At 46.6% G+C, this 18,285-nt stretch overlaps 2 protein-coding genes across 4 annotated transcripts in view; both read left to right on the top strand.

Annotated features, from left to right (window-relative positions):
• Positions 1–18,285, top strand: part of LOC139259907 (collagen alpha-2(V) chain-like) — a 516,763-nt gene that overhangs the window by 60,051 nt on the left and 438,427 nt on the right. The window lies entirely within an intron of this gene.
• Positions 15,114–16,212, top strand: LOC139258791 (large ribosomal subunit protein eL20-like). Its single transcript, XM_070874816.1, has 2 exons — positions 15,114–15,543; positions 16,152–16,212. Exons 1-2 carry the CDS (start codon positions 15,119–15,121, stop codon positions 16,210–16,212), a joined length of 486 nt encoding a protein of 161 aa, XP_070730917.1. The 5' UTR covers positions 15,114–15,118.

The following is an 18,285-nucleotide window of genomic DNA, read 5'->3' as shown; positions in this document are numbered from 1 at the left end:
ATCGGTCGGCTGCAGCGATCATCCAGAGAAACATGGAGAGCCTACTCAAGTCGGTACCACGCACGGTGGTTTTTCAGGACGACATATTGGTCACGGGTCGGGACATTGTCTAGCACCTACAAAACCTGGAGGAGGTCCTCCAGCGACTGGATCGCGTAGGGCTGCGGCTGAAGAGGTCGAAATGCATCTTCATGGCAACAGAAGTGGAGTTTTGGGGGCGAAAGATCGTGGCGGACGGCATTCGGCCCACAGACGCCAAGACAGAGGCTATCAGGAATGCGCCCAGGCCACAGAATGTCACAGAGCTGCTCTCATTCCTGGGACTCCTCAACTATTTTGGTAACTTCCTACAGGGGTTAAGCACCCTCTTAGAGCCCTTACATGTGTTATTGCGTAAAGGTGAGAACTGGGTATGGGGAAAAAAAACAAGTAATTGCTTTTGAGAAAACAGAAACATTATATGATCCAACAAGCTGCTTGTATTGTATAACCCAAGTAAAAGACTTGTGTTAGCATGTGATGCATCATCGTACGGAATCAGGTGTGTATTACAACAAGCTAACATTGCGGGGAAGTTGCAATCTGTCACCTTTGCCTCCAGGAGCTTGTCTAAGACCGAGAGAGCCTACAGCATGATTGAGAAAGACACATTAGTGTGTGTGTTCGGGGTAAAGAAAATGCATCAGTACCTGTTTGGCCTCAAATTTGAGCTGGAAACCGATCACAAGCCCCTCATATCTCTCTTCGCTGAAAACAAGGAGATAAATACGAATGTCTCAGCCCTCATACAAAGGTGGGCACTCGTGTTATCAGCATATAACTATACCATCCGCCACAGGCCCGGCACCGAGAACTGTGCGGATGCTCTCAGTCGGCTACCATTGCCCACCACGGGGGTGGAAATGGCGCAGCCTGCAAACTTGTTGATGGTGGCGCAGCCCGCAGACTTGTTGATGGTCATGGAAGCGTTTGAAAATTATAAATCACCTGTCACGGACCGCCAGATTAGGACTTGGACCAGCCAAGTTCCTCTGCTGTCCCTAGTAAAAAACTGTGTACTGCATGGGAGCTGGGCCAGCATCCCCGTTGAAATGCAAAAGCTAATCAAGCCGTTCCAGCGGCGAAAGGACAAGCTGTCCATTCAGGCAGACTGCCTGTTGTGGGGTAACCGCGTAGTGCTACCCAAAAAGCGCAGGGAGACGTTCATCTCAGATCTCCACAGCACACACCCGGGTATAGTAATGATGAAAGTGATAGCCAGATCCCACATGTGGTGGTCCGGTATCGACTCTGACTTAGAGTCCTGTGTATGGCAATGCCGCGTGTGTGCTCAGTTGAGCAATGCGCCCAGAGAGGTACCACTAAGTTTGTGGTCCTGGCCATCCAGACCATGGTCGAGATCCATGTCGACTATGCGGGCCCGTTTCTCGCTGAAATGTTCCTGGTGGTGGTGGATGCTTTTTCAAAATGGATTGAACGTGAAATAATGTCGGGAAACACCGCCACCACCACCACCATTGAAAGCCTGAGGGCCATGTTTGCCACCCAGGCCTACCGGACATGCTGGTCAGTGACAACGGGCCATGTTTCACCAGTGCCGAATTTAAAGAATTTATAACCCGCAATGGGATCAAACATGTCATCTTGGCCCCGTTTAAACCAGCCTCCAATGGGCAGGCAGAGCGGGCACTATAAACAATCAAACAGAGCCTTAATGAGTCACAGAAGGCTCACTCCAAACCCGCCTGTCCCGAGTACTGCTCAGCTTCGTACGAGACCCCACTCGCTCACAGGGGTGCCCCCGGCTGAGCTACTCATGAAAAGGACACTTAAAATCAGACTCTCACTGGTCCACCCCAACCTGCATGATCAGGTAGAGAGCAGGTGGCAGCAACAAAATGTAAACGATAGTCGCGCCACTGTGTCACGGGAAATTGATCTGAATGACCCTGTGTATGTGCTAAACTATGGACATGGTCCCAAGTGGATCGCGGGCACGGTGATAGCTAAAGAAGGGAATTGAGTGTTTGTAGTCAAACTAGACAATGGACCAATTTGCAGAAAGCACCTGGACTAAACGAGGCTGTGGTTCACAGACTGCCCTGAACAACTCACAGCAGACACCACTTTTTCGAGCCCACAACACACACCCAAAGGATCAACGACACCACCCCGGATCAGGAAATTGAACCCATCACGCCCAATAGCCCAGCAAGGCCAGGCTCACCTAGCAGCCCTGCAGGGCCAACAACACGCCAGCCCAGCGAGGGCACAGCCAACACACCAGAACAGACATTTGTACCGAGGCGGTCCACCAGGGAAAGAAAGGCTCCCGACCGCCTCAACTTGTAAATAATTTTCACTTTGACTTTGCGGGGGAGTGATGTTGTGTATCTGTAAAGCATGCACTCCCATATTCAGCCGTCAGGGAGTGCATCCCCTGAAGTCCCAAGGGATCCCAGCATCCCTTGGGAGCACTGTATATAAGCCGGTCCCTAAGTCCTGTTCCTCAATCTGGAGTGTCTTAATAAAGACTGAGGTCACTGTTACTTTAATCTCCCTGTGTGCAGTCTCATGTGTGTTAGCAACACAATAAAAACCAAAGTTCTTTTGCATCAAACCAATGTCCTTTGCACTTTTGTCACACCCCCCAAATAAATCCAGAGTCTAGAACCCAAGGGAGTGGGAGCAATTCGAACCGCTCAAGCTGGTCAGAAGGTAACCTGACCCCCTCATAGAGACCATCCCCTTACAACCTTTAACTCAGCTCCGTTTTCAAGATGGCGCCGTTATCGCCAATTTCGAGCCGATTCAATCAGTTGAGACAAGCTTTTTCAGTTCGGTATTTATCACTGTCCTTAAAAATGCCATTATTGTCCAAATTCACAAACGGCGATATCGTTATTTTTGACGCCAGGTGACATCACAAAAACGGTTCTGAAAAAAGGCGGCCGATATTTTTTAACAACAGCATTAAACCACTGGCCAAATTTGAAAAATGTCCTAACGCCAAAAAAAATTTTGACATGAAAAAATGCTGTTAAAACGTGCGTTAGGCTCGGGAATTTCAAGCCCAATATTCTCTAATTATCTCTTTACTATATAACTAAAAACAATACTTGATATGATTTCAAGAGCAATTTAATTTCTTCATAATTCTACTTTTTCCTTTATTAAATCTTTAATTCTGTACTGAATTAAATTCTTTTCTCTCTGCCTTTCTATACTAATGTTTACATTAGCTTTGCTTGTCCCATATATTAATTCTTATTTCCTTTTATAATTATTTAGCTCTAGATCATAAATTATTTTCTATTCTTTAAATTTCTTCAGAATATTTTTTAGTATGAACACTTTTAGCTTTTCTTTTAAAAGAAATCTATTGATGATATATTTTATGATCAATAGTGCCCTTCCTTTTTAGCTTTGTGGGACTCTGCTTCTTCAACTGAGATGCTTAAGGGTTGACCTGTAGGAAAGACACAACAACAGGCAGTCTTAGTGTAACTACACTAACATCCTTGGTATCAGTCGAAACAATTGCTTTGTTCGATTGAGCTCTTGTAGATTGTACTGTATTTGCTTCATGGATTCTTCACTTAAGAATTCATAGCAACACATTGCTATTGAGAACTAGTTGGTTTATTAACAATCAAACTAAACATTACCAGTTCAGTTTGATTGTTAATAAACCAACCATTACTAGGCTCACAACTGCACACCTCATCGTGGATGATCTAGACTCAACTGACTGGGTTTTTATTGAGTCCTGTGAACATCACGTGACTAGCTAAGCTACTCACAATGCAAACCTGGAAGCATACTCACAGGTGCATACTTTACATAGATCTTTGTGTGAGGAATCAACCCACCCGACTGCAGACACCACCTTGGTATAAGTCCAAATGATTGATTAGGTTGGTTGAGATCTTGTGGATCTTTGTGTGGGGAATCAATCCACCCGGCTGTTTAGTTTCACAGTCCTTTATATCCCCTGGGTCAGTCATATGATCGAGCTGATCTTTGCAATTAGAGTTTTGACCAAGTCTCAACATGATGTTCCACTCTTGTCTCAAGGTTTCAAATATAGTCATAACTTCTTCCAACACATATCCACAGGATTCACTGTTAGCAAACTCAATCAATAGCAGTGATTAAATGTAAGAGACATAACATGGCCTTTGTGGTTCTTGGGCCTTTATCACAAAGAGGAGCATAAGATCTAATCAACAGCCAAAGCCTCTAAGGACAAACCTTTCTCCTTGTTAGCTGCAACTGGCTCCACTGCCTATGTACAAGGCTCACTGGGCATTTTGCAAAGTTTATTTTCTTCATTTGGCCGCCCAGGAGAAATTGTTTCTGATAATGGACCACAATTTCATTCACAAGAATTTGCACAGTTCACGAGTTCAAAAATGGTGTGAAACATACCAAGGTTCCACCGTGCTTCGAATGGTGCAGCAGAGTGCACTGCACAAATTGTAAAATGTGCCCTCATCAAACAAATGTTGGATCCAAATCCAAAGAAATGACAGTTGCCATTGGATCACAAATTGGCTAATTTTCTAATTACGCATCATAATACTCCTCGTACAACTACTGGTAGAACACCAGCAGTGTGGTTTCGCAAATGACAACCACGAACCAGATTCTCGTTGTTAAAACCAAATTTGGCACAGTCTGTAGAAGAGACACAAGACAGAAAGAGAATCATGATTGAGGTAGAGTAAAAGAGAGGTGTGAACTTAAATCTGAAAATGAGAGTGAAGAACCATCACCATAAATGGTTAAAGTGGTTATTAGGAAGAATGGTGAAGATATGTGGTCCTCGCACATATTTGGTCAAGATGTTTGATCATGGACAGGTTAGGTTTGTTCACATTAGTCATATTTTACTTACAGACATGGAAGGAGTTGAAGGTGGGAATGATTCAATTATTTCTGACTCGTCAGATAGTTTTGATGCACCAGTAGCATTTCCTACATCTAATGTACTGGAAACAAATCCAAGATTAAATCAGAATTTAAGTCTGAGTCTGAATCAGGAAGACAAACAGTCTGAAGTTAGAATGAATTCAAATGGAAATCAAGGGAATCCCTTGGAGGAAAACTTTCCTCAGGATCAGCCTTGATTGAGTTTAAATGCGACATCATGTTTGGAAGGTTCAGTTCGAGAGCGAAGGTATCCTCTTCGAAACAGAAAACAAGTGGTTAAGCTTAATTTGTAAATATGGCAAAATAAGTCCATACCTTTGTTATGTATAACCATGCAAGTTATGCATGATGATTGTTGTTATAATATTTAAGGAGGGAGAAGTGTAACATCTGTAGCTCGACACTTTGGACGTATTGTGTTACTGCACCAGAGTGTTTAATAAACAAGTCAGGTCACCTGACAAGAAGCAGCTTCCACAGAGAGTTCAGGAAAGCTGTTCCAGCTTAAAAGCTTGTGTGCTGTGTGCTCTGTGAATCTATCACATGCACAAACACCCCTGGGTGTCTCTTCTTGCACTCTCTTTAAAATTGTACTATTTACCATGTATTGTCTCTCCTCTTTCTTCCTACCAAAATGTATCAACTGAAAGTTTTCTGCGTTGAATTTCATCTCCCATGTATCGGCCCATTCCATCAGTCTGTCTATGTCCTCTTGAAGTCTATTACTATCTACCTCACTGTTTACTACACTTCTAAGTTTTGCGTTATATACAAATTTAGAAATTATGCCATGTCCCTCCAAGTCCAACTCATTAATGTATATCAAAGACAGCAGTCGTCCTAGTGATGAACCCTGGGGAACACCACTGTACACCTCTTCACAGTCCTAAAAACAGCCATTCACCACAACACTCTGTTTGCTATCTCTTACCCAATTTTGTATCCATGCTGCTACTGACACTTTTATCAATGAGCTTCAATTTTGCTAACAAGCCTAATATATGGTACATTATCAAACACCTTTTGAAAGTCCATATATACATCATCAAATGCACTGCCCCCATCCACCCTCTCTGTTACCTCATCAAAAATCTCAATCAATTTAGTCAAACACAACTTGCCCTTAACAAATGCGTGTGGATCACTTTTATTAGTCCATGCTTGTCCAAATGGCTGAGCATTTTCTCGTGGATTATTATTTCTAAAAGCTTCTTCACCAGCAACGTTAAACTGACTGGCCTGCAATTGCCAGCTTTATCCTTCTTCCCTTCATAGAAACATAGAATGGTTACAGCACGAAAAGGACCATTCGGCCTGTCGAGCCCGTGCCGGTTCTCTGCAAGAGCACCTTAGTCAGTCCCACTCCACTGTCCTTTCTCTGTAACCCTGCAAATGTTTTTTCTTTCAGATACTTATCCAACTCCCTTTTGAAAACAGTGATTGAGTCTGCCTCCACCATCCTTTCAGGCAGTGCATTTCAGATTCTAATCACTTGTTGTGGACAAATGTTTTTTCTTATGTCGCCTTTGGTACTTTTGCAAATCACCTTTAATCTGTGCCCTCTGGTTCCCGACCCTTCGGCGAGTGGATCTCGACCCTTCTGCCCCTTTTTGAACAAGAGTGTAACATTTGTAATCCTCCAGTCCTTTGGTACCACCCTTATATCTAAGATGGATTAGAAGATTGTGGACAGCAGTTCTGCAATTTCTACCCTTACTTCCCTCAGCAATCTTGGATGACGTATTGCTTTAAGTACTGCCAGCCTTCCAATATCTCCTCTTTATCTATTTTCATCTGATTCAGTATCCTGGCAACTTGCTTGTTTTCCATAGCTTTAGCAAAGTCCTCTTCCATGGTAAACCCTGATGCAAAGTAAAAGAAAGAAAGACTTGCATTTATATAGCACCTTTCATGACCACCAGACATCTCAAAACACTTTACAGCCAATAAATTACATTTTTATTGAGGTTAGTACAATTAAGGTAATTATGAATAAAATTCCAATTCTGTACATTGTATAATTTTTAGCTTTGGGGATTCCATTGCATCTCATTAGGGGATTCCCTTTGTAAATGATTGAAATGTAATTCTGCTTGTTGATTAGAGGACCAGGCCCATGTGATCCCAAGTACGCTTCCGCACCGTCTGCATCCTGTAAGGGGTTCTCAGGGAGTGTTGTTGTGCCTTGTGTGTCTCTCTCTGGGCTTCTGTCCTCACAGCTTATGCCTGGCCTGTGAGGTACCCTGAGTGCTGCAAAAGCACCCCTGGAGAGACTGTGTCCACAGCTTATGAAGGAGGTTTTGAGACTTGTGCGTCCCCACAGCTTATGCCTAGCCTGTGAGGCACCTGTGAGTGTCAAACACTCCTAATCCCTTCTTCCCTAGCCTGTGACACACAGTTGAGCGTTTTCGAGGCGCTCCTAGCTTCCCTTACAATGTTCTGACATAAGACTCACGATCAGGAGATGTAATACAATAAAACTGAGACAAGGTGATTCCAAGAGGAACTTAGGCTTCTAATTTATTTGACAAGGTGTATCTCAACAAACAGCAATACACCAACAAAACAATCCTCCTAAATCCCACTAAACGGACACAACAAAAATCTTTACACAAGTTTAGCAGTACAATGCCCAACCTCCCACCTTTCCTGGCCTAACTGAGTTGGGAGTTCTGGGGACCAGAGGTTATACTCACTACTGTGCCTTCTGCAGTCTAGTGGTTTGTTTCTTCTATCTTCGGTGTCTTCGGACACTGGTTTTCCTTCAGTGTCGAGAGTCTTGTTGGTTGTTGGATGACGAGGGCAGGGAACCACCCACACTACGTCAGAAACCCCCTTTTATAGCCAGATTATCCAGTCCGCCTCTCCTGCTGAAATCGATTCTTCCCATTGGTGGGCTTTGTGATTTTGAAAAATGCAGCAGTTTTAGATTATTGCGGGTTTTTTCCACTGATGTTAACCTACTCAAGGTTTGAATGGATGTTGATTGCGTTGGCCTCCTGTAGCCATTGTGTAGGCCCTTGGGTTGTTTTGGGTTCCCTGGTTTCTAAAGGTCTGCATAATTTTCCTTCAATTCAGTTTTTCTAACCTACTCAAGGTTTGAGTAGGTGTTAATTGGGTTGGCCTCCTGTAGCCATTGTATAGGTCCTTGGTTTGTTTTGGGTTCCCTAGTTTTCTGAAGATTTGCATAATTTCCTTCCATAATGTAAACATGGGGAAGACAATAGTCCGATAATGGCTGTGAGTCAGTCCCACAGTTTGAGCAAGTGCTCTCCCATTGGCTTGAAAGCCCCATGCTTCGGGCTGACTCTGTCTCACCATTGGCCCTCCGGTGTCCTCCCCCGTCCAATCGCTGCTCTGCCAAGGTCAAACTGTATCGGTTTCAATTCACAGCACAGACTGATCCCACAGCCCTTTTCCTTCTGAGTAAAATGAAGGGGTTTTCGTCCTCCCCTACAGTCTCTGGGATCTGTGGGCCATTAGGTGAGGCCTGAGACTGCAACTTTGCACAGCCTGGGTACCAGGAGGTACTTCTGTAATTTTTTGGGGGGTTGGAGGTGTAATCCGGAGGTACATCTCTGACCGTAATTTCTAGCTCATTGTTCTCTGTAGCTGCGACTTGGAATTCTGAAAGTTGTGTTGCCTGCCTGGTGCCAGGGTTAAGGACATCTCCTTGCAGCTGGAGAAGAACTTACAGTGGGAGGGGGAGGATTCACTTATTGGGGGTTGGATCCCATTCTTATGGTCCATGTAGGAGCCACTGAGAAAGTCATCATTAGAATCCTCCTCAATCGTCTTCACCCCGTGGCCGAGGAGCTCCTCCCTGTTATACTCATAATAAATGGTCAGACAGAGTACTGTGTGTAATGAGCAAGTATGTCTTTGGCTCCTTCATTGTAGTTCCAGATTGCAGGTACCTCATGGGAGGCCTGCTTATATACTGTACTCCCAAGGGATGCTGGGATCCCTTGGGACTCCAACAGGTGTGATGCAGGTTACAAGGTTACAAGGGGTTAAAAACATAACATCACTCCCCCGTGAAGCCAACAATACACTTATTTATAAGGTGAGATGATCTGGGGCTCTGCGCTCCCTTGTCGATCATTTTGGTACAAATGTTGGTGTGGTTGGGTTGGTCAGTTCTTCATTGGGCTGTTTGGTAGCCGGCCTTGCCGGTCTGCTGGGGATGATGAGTTCGGTTTTGTGGTCAACTGTGATGTCAGTTGCCACTTGTGTGTGTGTTGGAAGGTCAAAGTTGGTGGTGTCTTCTTCGGGTTGTACGCAGCTGTTGGTGAACCGCAGTTTAATTTGGGGCAAGTGTTTTCTGTGCGTTTGTCCATTGGTGAGTTTGACCCTACTCCCCTCTTTGGCTGTGACCATGCCAGCAAGCCATTTGGGACCATGTCCATAATTGAGCACAAACACAGGATCATTGATCTCAATATCGCGTGCCAAGTTTGCACGGTCATGGTATACACCTTTTGATGCCGCTTGTCCTCCACGTGATCATGTAGATCAGGGGGGACCAGTGAAAGCCTTGTTTTAAGCGCCCTTTTCATGAGCAGCTTGGCTAGGGGAATTCCTGTGAGTGAGTGGGGTCTGGTGCAGTAGCTGAGCAATATGCGGGACAACTGGGTCTGCAGGGAGCCTTCCGACACACGTTTCAAGCTTTTCTTGATGGTCTGGACTGCCTGTTCTGCCTGACCATTGGATGTGGGCTTGAACGGTGCAGATGTGACATGTTTGATCCCGTTGCGGGTCATGAATTCTTTGAATTCAGCACTTGTGAAGCACGGTCCATTGTCACTGACTAGGACATCGGCCAGCTGTGCATGGCAAACATAACTCTTAGACTTTCAATGGTGGCCATGGACATTATTGCACATTCAATCCATTTTGAGTAAGCATCCATGACAACCAAAAACATTTTGCCTAGGAATGGGCCTGCATAGTCTACATGGATCCTCGACCACGTTTTGGATGGCCAGGATCATAAACTTAGCGGTGCCTCTCTGGGTGCATTGCTCAACTGAGAGCAAGCGTTGCTTTGGCGTACACATGACTCTAAATCTGAGTCAATGCCTGGCCACCACATGTGGGATCTGGCTATGGCTTTCATCATCATGATGCCTGGGTGGGTGCTGTGTAGTTCCCCAATAAATGTGTCTCTGCCTTTCTTGGGCAAGACCACACAATTGCCCCACAAGAGACAGTCCAACTGCAGGGACAGCTCATCTTTGCGTCCGTGGAATGGCTTAATTGCTTCCTGCATCTCCACTGGAACACTGGACCAGCTTTCATGGAGGACACAGTTTTTTATCAGGGCCAGTAAAGGATCCTGGCTGGACCAGGTCCTGATCTGGCGGGCCGTAACGGGGGACTTCTCGTTCTCGAATGCCTCCATGACCATGAGCAAGTCCGCTGGCTGTGCCATTTCCATCCAGGTGGTGGGCAACGGTAGCCGACTGAGAGCATCTGCGCAGTTCTCTGTGCCCAGTCTGTGACGAATTACATAGTTATATGCCGACAGCGTGAGTGCCCATCTTTGGATGTGGTCAGAGGCATTGTTATTAATCCCTTTGCTCTCTGAGAATAGCGATATGAGCGGCTTGCGTTCTGTTTCAAGTTCGAACTTGAAGCCAAACAAGTACTGGTGCATTTTCTTTAGCCCGTAAACGCACACCAGAGCCTCTTTTTCAACCATGCTGTAGGCCCTTTCGGTCTTGGACAAACTTCTGGATGCATACGCAACCAGTTGCAAAATTTCCGATTCATTAGCCTGTTGTAACACACACCCGACCCCGTATCACGACGCATCGCAAGCTAACACTAGTCGTTTACATGGGTTATACAGAACAAGCAGTTTGTTAGAACGCAGCCTCTTGTGAATTCCCCCATACCCAGTCATCTCCCTTGCGCAGTAGCGCATGCAGAGGTTTTAGTAGGGTGCTTAACCCAGGTAGGAGATTACCGAAGTAGTTAAGGAGTCCCAGAAATGCCTGCAGCTCCGTCACGTTCCATGGTCATGGCGCATTCTTGATGGCCTCCGTCTTGGCGTCGGTGGGTCTGATGCCGTTTGTTGCGTTCCTTCTTAGAATTCGACGTCCTGTGCCAGGAAAACACCCTTCGAGCATTTCAACCTGAGCCCCACGAGATCCAACCGACTAAGAACCTCCTCCAGGTTCTTCAAGTGCTCCATGTTGTCCCGGCCTGTAACCAATATGTCGTCCTGGTAGACCACTGTACAAGGAACCGACTTTAGCAGGCTTCCCATGTTTCACTGGAAGAGCGCTGCAGCCGACTGAATTCCGAACGGCACCGGTTGTAAATAAATAGATCTTTGTGCGTGTTGATGCAGGTGAGGCCTTTCGAAGACGCCTCCAGCTCCTGTGTCATGTAGGCCAAGGTCAGTTCCAGTTTGGTGAACGTCTTCCCTCCAGCCAGGATCGCAAATAGGTCATCTGCCTTGGATAGCGGGTATTGGTCCTGCAGCAAAAAACGGTTAAGTGTTACTTTATAGTCACCGCAACTTCTAACTGTACCATCCTCCTTGAGTACCGGAACAATCGGACTGGCCCAGTCATTGAACTCCACCGGCGTGATGATGCCCTCGTGTTGCAGCCTGTCCAGCTCGATTTCCACTTTTTCATGCATTATGTACGGTACCGACCGAGCCTTGTGATGGATGGGCCACGTACCGGGAACCAAATGGATCTGCACTTTCGCCCCCGAGAAACTTCCAATGCCTGGCTCGAATAACGATGGGAACTTGCTTAGAACCTGGGTACATGTGGTGTCGTCAACTGAGCATTTGTTCTAGGAATCCCTCAAACTCACAATGTCCTGCAAGGTGCTTTTGTTCGGCCACTTCCTGGCCCTCCAATTGTTGACATGTGTTGAACCAATATCTCGCCATCAAAACGCTTTCCTTAGAATTTAGGTGCTCCCGGACCAGTGTACACAGTTCTTCATAGGATTTATCTGTTGGTTTAGCCAGGAGATTATTCATGGAGCCATAGGTAGTGGCCCCACAGACGGTTAGTAGGATCGCCCTTCGTTTGATCATGTTCTCATCCCCTTCCAGCTCGTTGGCTACGTTGTAATGGTTGAGTCTCTCCACGAAGGCCTCCCAATCATCCCCCTCTGAGAACTTCTCCAGGATGCCGATTGTTCTTTGTATTTTCACGCGGTTCGTCGCCAATTGTTATACTCATAATAAATGTTCAGACCGAGTACTATGTGTCATGAGCAAATATGACCTTGGCTCCTTTATTGTAGTTCCAGAGTGCAGGTACCTCGTGGGTGGCCTGCTTGTAAAGTGTACTCCCAAGGGATGCTGGGATCCCTTGGGACTGCAACAGGTAGGCCCTCTGGTGGACAGGTGTGATGCAGGTTACAAGGTTACAAGGGGTTAAATACATAACACTCCCAGATTCACAGTGCGGATTTTGTTCACTACGGGATACAACGGACATTATTTTTACAGCGCAACAACTGCAAGAAAAATGCAGAGAACAGCACCAACCCTTGTACATGGCCTTCTTTGACCTTACAAAGGCCTTTGACATTGTCAATCGCAAGGGACTATGGAGTGTCCTCCTCTGTTTCAGCTGCCCCCAAAAGTTTGTCGACATCTTCCGCCTGCTGCACGACGACATGCAAATTGTGATCATGACCAACGGATCCATCATAGACACAATCCACGTCCGGACCAGGGTCAAGCAGGGCTGCGTCATCGCGCCAACCCTCTTCTCAATCTTCCTTGCTGCAATGCTCCACCTTACACTCGACAAGCTCCCCGCTGGAGTGGAACTAAACTACAGAACCAGCGGGAACCTGTTCAACCTTTATCATCTCCAGGCCAGATCCAAGACCGTCCCAAACTCTGTCATCGAGCTACAGTAGGTGGACAACACTTGTTTCTGTGCACATTCAGAGACTGAACTCCAAGTCATAGTCAACATCCTCACTGAGGCATACGAAAGCATGGGCCTTACACCAAACATCCGTAAGACAAATGTCCTCCACCAACCTGACCCCGCCACACAGCACTGTCCCCCAGTCATCAAGATCCACGGCGCAGTCTTGGACAACGTGGACCACTTTCCATACCTCGGGAGCCTTTTATCAGCAAGGGCAGACATCAACGACGAGGTTCAACACCACCTCCAGTGCACCAGCACAGCCTTCGGCCGCCTGAGGAAGAGAATGTTCAAAGATCAGGCCCTCAAATCTGGCACCAAGCTCATGATCTACAGGGCTGTAGAGATACTCGCCCTCCTATATGGCTCAGAGACATGGACCATATGCAGTAGACACCTCAAATCGCTGGAGAAATACCACCAATGCTGTCTCCGCAAGATCCTGCAAATCCCCTGGGAGGACAGCTGCACCAACATTAGTGTCCTCGATCAGGCCAACATCCCCAGCATCGAAGCACTGACCAAACTCGACCAGCTCCGTTGGGCAGGTCACATTGTTCGCATGCCTGACACAAGACTCCCAAAGCAAGTGCTCTACTCAGAACTCCTACAAGGCAAGCAAGCCCCAGGTGGGCAGAGGAAATACTTCAAGGACACCCTTAAAGCCTCCTTGATAAAATGCAACATACCCACCGATACCAGGGAGTCCCTGGCCAAAGACCACCCTAAGTAGAAGAAGAGCATCCGGGAGGGCACTGAGCACGTTGGGTCGTGTCGCCGAGAGCGTGCAGAAAGCAAGCGCCGGCAGCAGAAGGAGCCTGTGGCAAACCAGTCCCACCCACCCTTTCCTTCAATGACTGTCTGTCCCACCTGTGATAGAGACTGTAATTCCCGTATTGGACTGTTCAGTCTCCTCAGAACTCACTTTTAGAGTGGAGGCAAGTCTTCCTCAATTTCGAGGGTCTGCCTATGATACTGAGGAATCAATAACATAGGTAGAACTAGTAATGAGGTCTGCTCCGAGAACAGTCCCTGTGGATTGAAAGGTATTCAAGAAAGGAGAGAAAACATGGAACTATGGATCGGTTAGCCTGACTTCAGTAGTGGGGAAAATGCTGGAACTTATTATTGGGGATGTGGTAACAGGGCACTTTCTTGAGTTTATAACTAGAAGGGTCGATGAGGGGGAACCAATGGATGGAATGTATTTGGATTTGGATTTTCAAAAATTCGCTCAGCTGCCAGACAAGAGGTTATTACACAAAATTAGGACTCATGGGATTTGGGGGATTTGATATTAACATGGATTGAGGATTGGTTAATGGACAGAAAACAGAGAGTAGGAATAAATGGGACATTTTCAGGATGGCAGCCTGTAGCTAGTAGGGTACTGTAAGGTTCAATACTTGGAGCTCAGCTATTTACAACCAATATCAATGACTTAGATGAGGGGATCGAGTGTGATGTATCCAAGTTTGCTGATGATACAAATCTAAGTGGGAAAGTAAGCTGTGAGGAGGATGCAAAGAATGTACAAAGGGTCGCCCTAGGATCGCCCATTTAACGCCCAGTTACCGCCCATTTTCAAACTTCATTCAGAGTGGAGATTACTAGAAACTTTTCACCATCAAAACAGGCTGGCTGATCACTCCAGCTGTTTCATCCTCCCCAATTATTTTACATCATAAAGCCAGAAAATTTAAAAGAGCAGTCAACTGGACACCATGACCTGCAACAGCGCAGCTCAAACAAGGCACAGCTCCAGCAGGGAAACTTCAGATACTTTTGTGTTTTACTACAATTTGTTATTGGCACTTGCAGGTCATTTCAAAATTAAGAGGGGTTTTTATAGAGTAAAATAGGGTGAAGCCGTTTCCACACAGATCTAGAATGGGGGTACTCCAATTGCAAGAGGCATCTCCTTGCCACCCATTGGCAGTGGGGTCAGATTTAAGGTCATTGCCCAAAGAGCAAGAGGGGAGAGGAGAAGATTTTTTAAGATATATAAACGCAGCGACTGGTTAGTGGGTTAAAACAACTAGATCAGGATTAATTCTCAGTTTGTGTCGCGTTAGCTAATTGAGGTGAAACTGATGTCTTTGGAATTGGCCTCGACACCCACAATCTGGGAGAAGAGTATGAAAACCAGGTTTTGAGCTCCTGATCACTGTCCAATGACTCCTGCTGGAAATTGTATGGCACACTGATGCATGGATGGGCACACACACACTCTTTAGGGTGGCAGGTGAGCGAGAGGCGACATGAAGGCTTTGGGCACCCTCAAGGAATACAAGGTGAGTGGGCGGCGCCTGCCCTCAACTAAAGAGCCTGGCCCTGCTCTGTATCGGATGCGCATCTTTGCTCCAAATCATATTGTTGCCAAGTCTCAATTCTGGTACTTCATTTTTCTGATGAAGAAACTGACAAAGTCTGGTGGTGAAATTGTCTGCTGTGGACAGGTTTTTGAGAAGTCACCACTGGAAGTGAAGAACTTTGGTATTTGGCTGCGCTACGATTCTCGTAGTGGAACCCATAATATGTACAGGGAGTACAGGGGCCTGACCACTGCTGGTGCTGTCACCCAGTGTGACCGTGACATGGGGGTTCGCCATCGTGCTCGTGTTTACTCCATTCAGATCATGAAGGTACAAGAGATTCTATTGAGCAAGTGTCACTGGCCTGCTATGATTTTAGATTTTAGATGCAGAATAAAGCTCCCTCTACACTGTCCCATCAAACACTCCCAGGGCAGGTACAGCACGGGTTACATACAGAGTAAGGCTCCCTTTACACTCGGGCACCATAGGTCAAAGGCCAATATCGAGCCCAGTATGAGCGCCGAAACAACCTCGATCATTACCTCTCTCTCCTTCATATTGGCACTCATCTCGTCCTTGGTCTTCTCCATCCTAAGGGGCGGCAGTCCCAACACACTGTCGAGGCAGGTTTTGATCAGATCGAACATGTCCACCTCGTTCAGAAGAGGATCCAGCTTCCTGCCGCCCAAGTGAAAGTGAACAGGTCGGACAGCCCTCAGAGAGGAAACATGACCCTGACGCGCCTCCCTCCCCCGCTCCCCCGGGGAACCTGGCCCCCCCGGGGTCATTCTGAAGCCTCCATCTCCCGCGGGACTGGGAACTGTTTGAGCCCTGAGTCTGGAGGGGGAGCCTCCCATTCCCTGACTCGGAGGGGGAGCCCCCCCATTCCCTGACCCAGAGGGGGATCGCCCCCCTCATTCCCTGATCCGGAGGGGGAGCATCCCATTCCCTGACCCGGAGGGGAAGCCCCCCCCCATTCCTTTTTCCATGATTCCAAGATCAATTTCCCTCTGCCACACAGAATCCTCCGTTGCTAGCATAAGCTGCACTTCAGCACCAAGAGACCAAACACTTTCTTCTAAAATATATTGATATAGTGTTGGATCATCTAATCAGGCTTGGCTGCAATACACCCATAGAGCCAAGAGCTGGAAAGTGGGATTAGGCTGGATAGTTCTTGGATAGATGGTGCGGACACGATGGGCCGAGATGGCCTCCTTCCGTGCTGTAAATTTGTTTCGATGATTCATAGCCAAATAGCCCAAAATTCGCAAGGCTCAAAGGGATAGCTACTTGGGTGAGGTGCTGGAGGGCTGCTGTGGATCAGAGCTCCACGGAGAAGCAGTACTTCCAGAGAAGATAATAGGCTGCCACCCCTTCTCAATCTCATTATCAGGTGATATAAGAGTCTGGGGAGATACTCCCAGCTTCCCAACAACTTTTTCTCCCCATTAAATCCAACCAGAGATTTTTGAATCAGACCAACAAGGAGCAACCTCAGCATTTGTTCCATCAACATCATGAGTTGAACTTCCATCAAGTTCCTACTTCAGTTACTGGAGCAGTTTGCATGGAGAGGAAGCAACATTTGCAGAGGCTGATACAAACATTTTGAGCTTGGGACGCATTACAGCTTATTGGAAACAATCCTGAAAGATAGAATAAATCTACATTTGGAAAGGCAAGGATTAATTAGGGATAGTCAGCACGGATGTTTTAAGGGAAGATCGTGTTTGACTAACCTGATTGAAATTTTTGAGGAGTTAACTGTTATATATTTAACCCCCTGTAACCTTGTAACCTGCATTCACAACAGAGGGCCTACCTGTTGGAGTCCCAAGGGATGCCAGCATCCCTTGGGAGTACAGTATATAAGCAGGCCACCCACGAGGTATCTGCACTCTGGAACCTTAATAAAGGAGCCAAGGTCACACTTGCTCATTACACACAGTACTCGGTCTGACCATTTATTATGAGTATAACAATTGGCGACGAGGTAACGAACCGCGCAAAAATGCAAAGAACAATCGGCATCCTGGAGAAGTTCTCAGAGGGGGATGATTGAGAGGCCTTCGTGGAGAGACTCAATCAATACTTCGTGGCCAACGAGCTGGAAGGGGACGAGAATGCGACCAAACGAAGGGCGATCCTCCTAACCATCTGTGGGGCCACTACCTATGGCCTCATGAAGAATCTCTTGGCCCTGGCTAAACCAACAGATAAATCCTACGAAGAACTTTATACGCTGGTCCGGGAGCATCTAAATCCTAAGGAAAGCGTTTTGATGGAGAGATATCAATTCTACATGTGTCAACGATCGGAGGGCTAGGAAGTGGCGAGCTACATCGCCGAACTAAGGTGCCTTGCAGGACATTGTGAGTTTGAGGGATTCCTAGAACAAATGCTCAGAGACTTTTTTGTACTTGCCATCGGACATGAGAAAATCCTTCGCAAACTGTTGATTGTAGAAACTCCGAATCTGAGTAAAGCCATAACGATAGCCCAGGCATTTATGTCTACCAGCGACAACACCAAGTAAACTTCGCAGAACAAAGAAGTTTCGGCCAGTACTGTGCATAAAGTAACGTAGGTTTTGAGCAGAGGTGTACAGGGAAGAATGTACATGCCGGCTGCTGTGGTCCTACCTCAATTGACCCAGAGTCCGCCATCTGTTAATGCAAGGCAGTTAACACCCTGTTGGCGCTGTGGGGGTGATCATCGGCCCCATCAATGCTGCTTTAAGCACTATGCGTGTAATGGCTGCAGAACAATGGGACACCTCCAACGAATGTGCAGGTGAGCTGCAAACCCTGCAAACCCTGCAAACCACCACGTTGCGGAAGAAGATCGGTCTGCAGTGGATCAGATGGAATTGGAAACTCGTACGAAGGAGGCAGAAGTGTACGGGGTACACACGTTCATGACGAAATACCCACCAATAATATTGAAAGTTGAACTGAACGGTATTCCAGTGTCTATGTAGCTGAACATGGGGGCAAGTCAATCCATAATGAGTAAAACGGCCTTTGACAGGCTGTGGGGGAAGAAGGCACATGGGCCCAAGCTCAGTCCCATTCACACGAAGTTAAGGACATTTACAAAGGAACTAA

The sequence above is a fragment of the Pristiophorus japonicus genome, chromosome 3, assembly GCF_044704955.1.
Source record: "Pristiophorus japonicus isolate sPriJap1 chromosome 3, sPriJap1.hap1, whole genome shotgun sequence".
NCBI lineage: Eukaryota > Metazoa > Chordata > Chondrichthyes > Pristiophoridae > Pristiophorus > Pristiophorus japonicus.
This window is presented reverse-complemented; position numbering and strand designations above follow the sequence as displayed.

Coding starts and splice junctions, on each gene's coding strand:
- LOC139258791 (XM_070874816.1), top strand. CDS start 15,119: ATGAAGGCTTTGGGCACCCTCAAGGAATACAAGGTGAGTGGGCGGCGC. Junction 15,544..16,151: donor AAGTGTCACTGGCCTGCTAT/GATTTTAGATTT, acceptor AGCCCCCCCCCA/TTCCTTTTTCCATGATTCCA.